Below are 8,039 nucleotides of genomic sequence, written 5' to 3' on the forward strand. Positions count from 1 at the left end.
CAGAAATGAGATATTTCCATACAGTAGGTCAGGGGTCCTCAAACTACGGCCCGCGCCCACATGCAAATACAAAATATTGTATTTGTTCCCGTTTTGTTTTTTTACTTCAAAATAAGATATGTGCAGTGTGCATAGGAATTTGTTCATAGTTTTTTTTTTTAAACTATAGTCCGGCCCTCCAATGGTCTGAGGGACAGTGAACTGGCCCCCTGTTTAAAAAGTTTGAGGACCCCTGCAGTAGGTCCTCAGGTTACGTTGGAGATTCGTTCCTATGGTGTGATATAATGCGATTTTTGCCATAATCCAGAATCTACCTACATAAGCACCTACATCACTCACATGGAGCACGTACACAGTAGTAATGAAGTAAAACAGTAAAAAAAAAATTAAAAGAAACATAACAATTCCTGACCTTTACTTGTGGTAAATAAATAATAAAAAATATAAAACACATATGTATATACATTGAAATGACGAAACTTTTTTTTTTAATAAATAAATAGATGGCGACATAACCATGAAACAACATATGTCGAGTCTGACATAACCCAAGGACTGTCTATACTCTGTTATCTCCCTGCACTATAGAATACAGATAGATGACTTAAGTGCAGAAAAACTTGGCAGCTACTTCCTTTACTAAATAATTAAAGTGAATATGAGCAGTAATAAGGTATATTAACATCAAGTATCTATATATATAAAAGGCTAATATGCTAAGTGTCTGATGTCTGACCGGTCGCGATGATGTGCACTGACCACCAGGGGACAGACACTCAATGCAGGAGCTGCAGTGACGCACACAGAGAAATGGCACCATGGACCTGGCACACACAAAGCAACACTCGTCTTCCCCCCAAGTGGGACACAGGCCCCACCACCATCCTGGAGCAACAGGCCACCAAATCGAGCCAACACTGCCAAGACCCCATGGTGCAAAATGTGGCTCACAGTCCAGCCCAGTCCTATGGTTGCTGTGGGCGCCGGGTAATGATGTCACGTAGCAATGCCCAGCTTCCTCTACCTATCGACAACTAACCTCCTTACAGTTTCTTCAGCCCAGAAACATGACTTGCTTTATAGCCAGGTGAAAACATTTTACACTTTAACCAAATGTCTGTGAAGCATTTTCCCATGCCTCATCTCATTTGATCCTCACAGAAGTCCTGGAGTAGGGTAGATAGGAGACTCGGTGGGAATCCTTTTTTTCTTTTCATTAGCCAGAAAATGGAGATTTAGAAAGCATAGAAACTTGACCCGACTGAAAAGAAGTAAGAAATGGTGGACCTTGAAAATGATTTCAGGTTTTCTCACTGCACAGAATATAGTCAAACACTGCTGCAGTTCAACATTTTACCCTTTGTTCTCCCTGCATGATCTACAATAATAATCTGCTTCATGTTGATATTTACTGCTGTGTTGCTGACAATTACCTGAAAGAGAAGCTGGGGGTGCTTCACTGGACTGGAAAAAGTTTAGCTAAATAAGAAAGCAGGTTTAATTAAGCAAGTTTATTCTATATCTATAAAAGGCTAAGTAGCCAAAACCGGTTTGGCTCAGTGGATAGAGCATCGGCCTGCGGACTGAAAGGTCCCAGGTTCGATTCCGGTCAAGGGCATGTACCTGGGTTGCAGGCACATCCCCAGTGGGAGATGTGCAGGTGATATTTACTGCTGTGTTGCTGACAATTACCTGTTGGGGTGCTTCACTGGGCTGGAAAAAGTTTAGCTACATTAGAAAACAGGTCTAATTAAGCAAGTTTATTCTATATTTATAAAAGGCTCGTGCATGTGTGATACATATAACGCTCTCACTGGCGTCAATTGCACATGTGTGTTTCCATCTGCCATTGCCGATCATGAATTTGGTTGACACTTCTATTACAGAGAAAGGGCAAATAGCAATATTAAAATATTTCTTCTAATTAATTTCCTTTCACTGTGCACAAATTTGTGCACCGAGCCACTAGTTATTAATAACAAACTACAACATTCACTAATGATTGATTACTATAATTGTGTTGCATTCATCTCCCTTACACGCAGGCGCACCATTTCTCTCCACTAATACTAGCAACGAATATTTTAAGCAGCCGATGGCCACGTCATTAGTCTTGTACTGACTTGTTTGGTGTGCACAACAGGAAATAATTTGCTTTCGGAGAATAAGAAAAATAGGTTTATTTGCATTACGCTTATTAATTTGTGCAGTTATTCAGTGTCTGGTGAGTTAATGTTCAAGAAAAAATATTAATTTTTTTAAAAATTAAATCTTTATTGTTCAGATTATTACAGTTGTTCCTCTTTTTTCCCCCCATAGCTCCCCTCCACCCAGTTCCCGCCCCACCCTCTGCCCTTACCCCCCTCCACTGTCCTCATCCATAGGTGTACGATTTTTGTCCAGTCTCTTCCCGCACCCACCACACCCCTTCCCCCCCCAGAATAGTCAGTCCACTCCCTTTCTATGCCCCTGATTCTATTATGTTCACCAGTTTATTCTGCTCATCAGATTATTTATTCACTTGATTTTTAGATTCACTTGTTGATAGATGTGTATTTGTTGTTCAAAAACTATTAATTTTTATTAAAATGTCCTACTATTTTATGTTAACAATGACTCATTTATTTCAGCCCTTTGTATTCAGCATGTCTCTATTGAAATAAACCTATGCTTCTGTGAAAATTGAAGCTTCTGTTTTTGTGTGGCCACATACACTTCCACCTTGTATGTTTGGCCATGTTAGCCTTTGAGTTTGACACGCTTGCTATAGACCCACCCCGCATCCTCCTGTGGTTTCCGTCTCAGGCCCACTCCGCTCTGGGCCTGCACAGGGCAGTGCACACACTGGCTTGTTTGACTTTCTGCTGAGAGACCCCTCAACACATGACCATTCCTGGACCCCCAAGTGGTCAGTTCCCAGGAAAGACCAGGGCCCGTTCCCCTGGGCGCCACAAAGAGCAGCCGTGTGACCACCTCAGGGCTCGAGTCTGCAGGTGGCAAGGCTTACTGTGGGGAGCATGTCCTGGGACTGGAACTGACGTGGAAGCTGCTCCCTGAGCCAAGGGTTTTCACAGGAACAGAGAGGAACCAGTTTGAACCTGTCTGTTTGAAAAACACCCTGAGTGCAAGGAACCTTGAACATCCAAATGTGCTGAGGAGCTGTGCCGAGCAGATGCGACGAAGCCTGTGGTGGTGACCCGGTCAGGCCTGCGCTGCAGGACGCGCCTCGGGCGGCCTGGGGCGCAACCACCTGTTCAGGAAGCTGAGCAGGTGCAAGCTGCTTCCAGCACGCGTGTGCCTTTCACCCCAGGACGTTCGCTGTGTCACCTTCATACGTCACCGCTTCCTGATAATACAGTGAAGATTCTCAAAACCGTCCCTCCAACGTCCATGCCGACTTGGGACTCGGTTGTGTCACAGGAACTCTGGTGGGCGGCGCTGGGGAGCTTTGCGGAGGCCTGGTGGGGCCCAGAGGCTGGGACTCCGAGGGGGCGGGGCAGGGGTGGGGGCAGGCCCTCCCTGTGTTCACGGGTAATCTCCCGTAGATTTATGTCAGGACTTGGCGACGTCCAGGACTGTCCAGGACATCCATCCAGCAGTGTTATGACGGCGTGGCACACGCCGCTCCCGGGGCTGCCTTCCTGTCTCCAGGGTCTCCATTCTGGTCAGCACTACTGACGTCCCTGGCATCCGGGCTGAGCACAGTGTTAGCAGTAAAAGAAGAAAAGGAGTTCCGCACCCAAGTCCTTCTGAGCTGCTCTCATGCCCTTCCTGCTGGCGGGAAGGTGGGGTCAGCTGCACGTGCCTCCTCCGCTGCGGCACCGGCCTCATGCCCAGAGCTGGTGCCCTCCGCTTAGGAAAACGCCCAAGGACTGGCCTGTCACTGTGAGAAGGCCGAAGCCTCCCAGCCGCTGCCCTGCCCAAGGCGGGGGTGGGTGGGGCGTGAGGACAGGGAAGGCGCTGAGCCCACTGCAGGCTGGTCCCCTGCACCAGGGAGGCGCGGCCACACAGGCCTGCCTGCCACCCACTCACAGAGCTGGTTAGGTGCCGCTTGCACGCGTTTAAGAGCTTGGAATATTTTACGTAAAGTTTGCATTTCTAATGTTTTCTGAAAGTGGAAGCTGGGCAGTTTGGTGCCTGCATTTCCTCAGAGTAATGAGAGCGGGCTGAGGAGCACCTGTCCCTCCTGCACCACATCCCTCGCCCCCCGTCGGCTCCCCTGTCCACCCGCACACCGCCACCTCCCCTCCTCTCCTGGGCCAGCAGCCCTCGCCTGGCCCTGTGCCCACAGCCCACACCGGTGTGCACGGAGCCCGGTGTGCACGGAGCCCGGTGTGCACGGAGCCCCGTCTGCACAGAGCCTGGTCTGCACGGAGCCCAGTCTGTATGGAGCCCGGTGTGCACGGAGCCCTGTGTGCACGGAGCCCAGTCTGTATGGAGCCCAGTGTGCTCGGAGCCCAGTCTGTACGGAGCCCAGTCTGTATAGAGCCTGGTGTACACGGAGCCCAGTGTGCACGGAGCCCGGTGTACATGGAGCCCAGTGTGCACGGAGCCCGGTCTGCACGGAGCCTGGTGTACACCGAGCCCGGTCTGCACAGAGCCCGGTCTGCACAGAGCCCGGTGTGCACGGAGCCCGGTCTGCACAGAGACCGGTGTGCATGGAGTCCGGTCTGCACGAAGCACAGTGTACACGGAGCCCGGTCTGCACGAAGCCCGGTGTACACAGAGCCAAGTGTACACGGAGCCCGGTCTGCAAGGAGCCCGGTGTACACAGAGCCCAGTGTACACGGAGCCCGGTGTGCACGGAGCCCGTGTGCACGGAGCCTGGTCTGCACGGAGCCTGGTCTGCACAGAGCCCGGTGTACACGGAGCCCAGTGTACACAGAGCCCGGTGTGCACGGATCCCGGTCTGCACGGAGCCTGTTGTACACGGAGCCCAGTGTACACGGAGTCTGGTCTGCATGGAGCCCGGTGTACACGAAGCCCGGTCTGCAGGGAGCCCGGTGTACACGGAGCCCAGTGTACACGGAGCCCGGTGAGCACGGAGCCCGTTCTGCACGGAGCCTGGTGTACACCGAGCCGGGTGTGCACGGAGCCCGTTCTGCACGGAGCCTGGTGTACACCGAGCCCGGTGTGCACGGAGCCCGGTCTGCACAGAGCCCGGTGTGCAAGGAGCACGGTCTGCACAGAGCCCAGTGTACACGGAGCCCGGTGTACACGGAGACCGGTCTGCATGGAGCCCAGTGTACACGGAGCCCGGTCTGCACGGAGCCCGGTGTACACGGAGCCCACTGTGCACGGAGTCCGGTCTGCACAGAGCCCAGTGTGCACAGAGCCCGGTGTAAACGGAGTCCGGTCTGCACGGAGCCCAGTGTGCACAGAGCCCGGTCTGCACGGAGCCCAGTGTGCACGGAGCCCGGTCTGCACGGAGCCCAGTCTGTATGGAGCCCGGTGTGCTCGGAGCATGGTGTACACGGAGCCCGTTGTACACGGAGCCTGGTGAGCACGGAGCCGGTCTGCACGGAGCCCGGTGTACACGGAGCCCAGTGTGCAAGGAGCCCGGTCTGCACGGAGCCCGGATTACACAGAGCCCGGTCTGCACAGAGCCCGGTCTGCACAGAGCCCGGTGTGCACGGAGCCCAGTCTGTACGGAGCCCAGTCTGTATGGAGCCCGGTGTGCACGGAGCCCGGTGTGCACAGAGCCCGGTCTGCACGGAGCCCAGTCTGTATGGAGCCCCGGTGTGCAGGGAGCCCAGTCTGCATAGAGCCCGGTCTGCTCGGAGCCAGGTCTGCTCGGGGCCCGGTGTGCACGGAGCCCGGTGTACACGGACCCCAGTGTGCACGGAGCCCGGTGTGCACGGAGCCCGGTCTGCTCGGAGCCCGGTCTGCACGGAGCCCGGTGTGCACGGAGCCCAGTGTACATGGAGCCCGGTCTGCACGGAGCCTGGTCTGCACGGAGCCCAGTCTGCACGGAGCCCAGTCTGTACGGAGCCCGGTCTGCACGGAGCCCAGTGTACACGGAGCCCGGTCTGCACGGAGCCCAGTGTACACGGAGCCCGGTCTGCACGGAGCCCTCCCGGGGACGGCCTGTGCTCCTCCCAGCCCACGGGCTGCTTTTACACATCGCCTTACTTTTACTTTAATTTTTTCCTTGAAGAGGGTAAACTAATGACACAGACCAGAGAGAAGGAAAGCCGAAGGAGGAAGGGCTTGCTACTGTTTATAACCTGTGGTCACACCAGACCTTCTGAGGCTACACCATGTGCATGTGCCAGCTCAGGGCCTGCTGCCCCGGCATCTCCTCTCTGACCGGAAGGAAATAAAACCACCATGTTCACTACATTGACACTAGGCCTGTCTTCAGGAGAACAAAAATCTCATTTTCCTGTTTGAGTTCTGATAAGTTTCCATTGTTCTTAACTGGACCAAAATTATCTGTGATGTCACTAAGAATTTAAAATACAAGAAATCAGATAAACACTCCTGGAAAACGGAATTGCTTTTGTAAAGCATGGCAACATCCATGAAATTATTTTAGTAACAGTTGCTAACCATGGAAACAGTTTCTGTTAAGGACTTAAGCTTTCTTTTTAAAAGTTTATGTGAAAGACTTCCCCTCCATATGAGTTTTACCAGAAGTTTATTAAAAAGCGTGAAAATAGACCTTTTTAAAAAAGATACAGGTGACCTGAAACACCTGTTTGCAGAGTGAGGTGTGAGCTGCTTGCCTGCCAGGGTGCCCATCCCGGGCACCTCACTCGCCGAGCCCGCCTTACCTTTGTGTGTCGCTGTGTGAGCCGTTAGAAGTTCTGCACATTTTGTTTCCTCCTCCTGTATTTCCAGATGAATTTGGCATTCGGGGTGAACGCTGTTCACCTGGTCAAGGTTTTAAAAAAACAGAAATAAGTAAAAATTCCACCCTAAGCGGACACTCAAGCAAATGTTCATAAAAAACCCCAAATTGAAGAGTTTTAAACTGCTTCCAAACTAACACTCATTTGAAAGCGATCACCTTCATGTTTCTGGCAGGATTATCTTGAAAAGCTACACTGTTTCCTTTGTGAAGGAAACATAAAACAGATATAGAACCTAACAGCATGTCTTCTGAACAGGAAAGCAAACTCACAGAGTACATGGCATGTTGTTAGTGTACAATGTGGCGGCAATAGAGCTCTTTAACCCAATAACCTTTCAATATTCACGTCCTCCGTGTCGTAGCCCTGATTTAATGACAGTGAATCCGTGTTCACTGGCGAGACCACCCCGAGCACCGCTGCCCAGCAGCCAGCAGCCTTGGATAAGGGCCGCCTCCCACCACACAACAGCCCCATCAGGATAACCTCATCCTCAGAGGCTGCAGGTCACGTTAGAAACTCCACCTCAGGGCTCGGGGTGCAGGAGCTTTTCAAAAAAGATGAGAGGGGAGGTGGGCAGAGGGAAGGTGGGACAGTCATATCCCTGCCACTAAACACGACCTTGAGGGAGCTGAGACGTGACACAGATAGAGGCTGTGCTGTCTACGGGCCTCTGTCCTGAGACACATGCTGCTCTGTCTGTGCAGAGGCCCAGCAGCTCCTTTTTATCACCCCCCCCCCCCGCCCCCGTGCCATTTTTAGTGGAGTCACTTGGTGTGAAGTAGATGACTGCAGAAACAATAGGGGAGATCAATGGGCCAAAGTTCTCCCGGGAAAAGGCAAAAGAGTAACAAAAGTGTCTTGCCAGGGAGCTTGGGACTGTGTGTAAACCTGACTATATGAAGACCACTGAAGTTTGGGAGGGGATTGTAGCTGGTATTTCTGAGACTGCAGAAATGTTTTTAGGAAAGGGAAAATCCAGTACAAAGACAGTTTTTAAAATAGATCATCAGTTTTCAGAAGGTATGCTTTTTGTGGGGACCACATATACATTTCATTGCATAAGAAAGGAATCATTTGAATTTTCCTTTGCATACTCTGAAAGTGAAGTATGGAGGAACAATAAAGGATGCAAATCAAACTTAGAAAGTCCTTGCTCTAGAAAATGTATGCACTGTGGCTGTG

The 8,039-nt window shown here is 51.4% G+C and overlaps 1 protein-coding gene across 1 annotated transcript in view; it reads right to left on the reverse strand.

The window, feature by feature from the left end:
• The window catches only part of VIPR2 (vasoactive intestinal peptide receptor 2), a gene marked incomplete at its 5' end in the record, with an annotated part of 36,072 nt that overhangs the window by 21,664 nt on the left and 6,369 nt on the right, over positions 1 to 8,039 (reverse strand). Inside the window, one exon of the mRNA XM_023746916.1 lies at positions 6,777 to 6,876. Within this exon, the coding sequence (XP_023602684.1) occupies positions 6,777 to 6,876 (100 nt within the window). The remainder of the gene's footprint in view (positions 1 to 6,776; positions 6,877 to 8,039) is intronic.

This window comes from Myotis lucifugus, unplaced genomic scaffold, assembly GCF_000147115.1.
Source record: "Myotis lucifugus unplaced genomic scaffold, Myoluc2.0 scaffold_759, whole genome shotgun sequence".
Lineage (NCBI taxonomy): Eukaryota > Metazoa > Chordata > Mammalia > Chiroptera > Vespertilionidae > Myotis > Myotis lucifugus.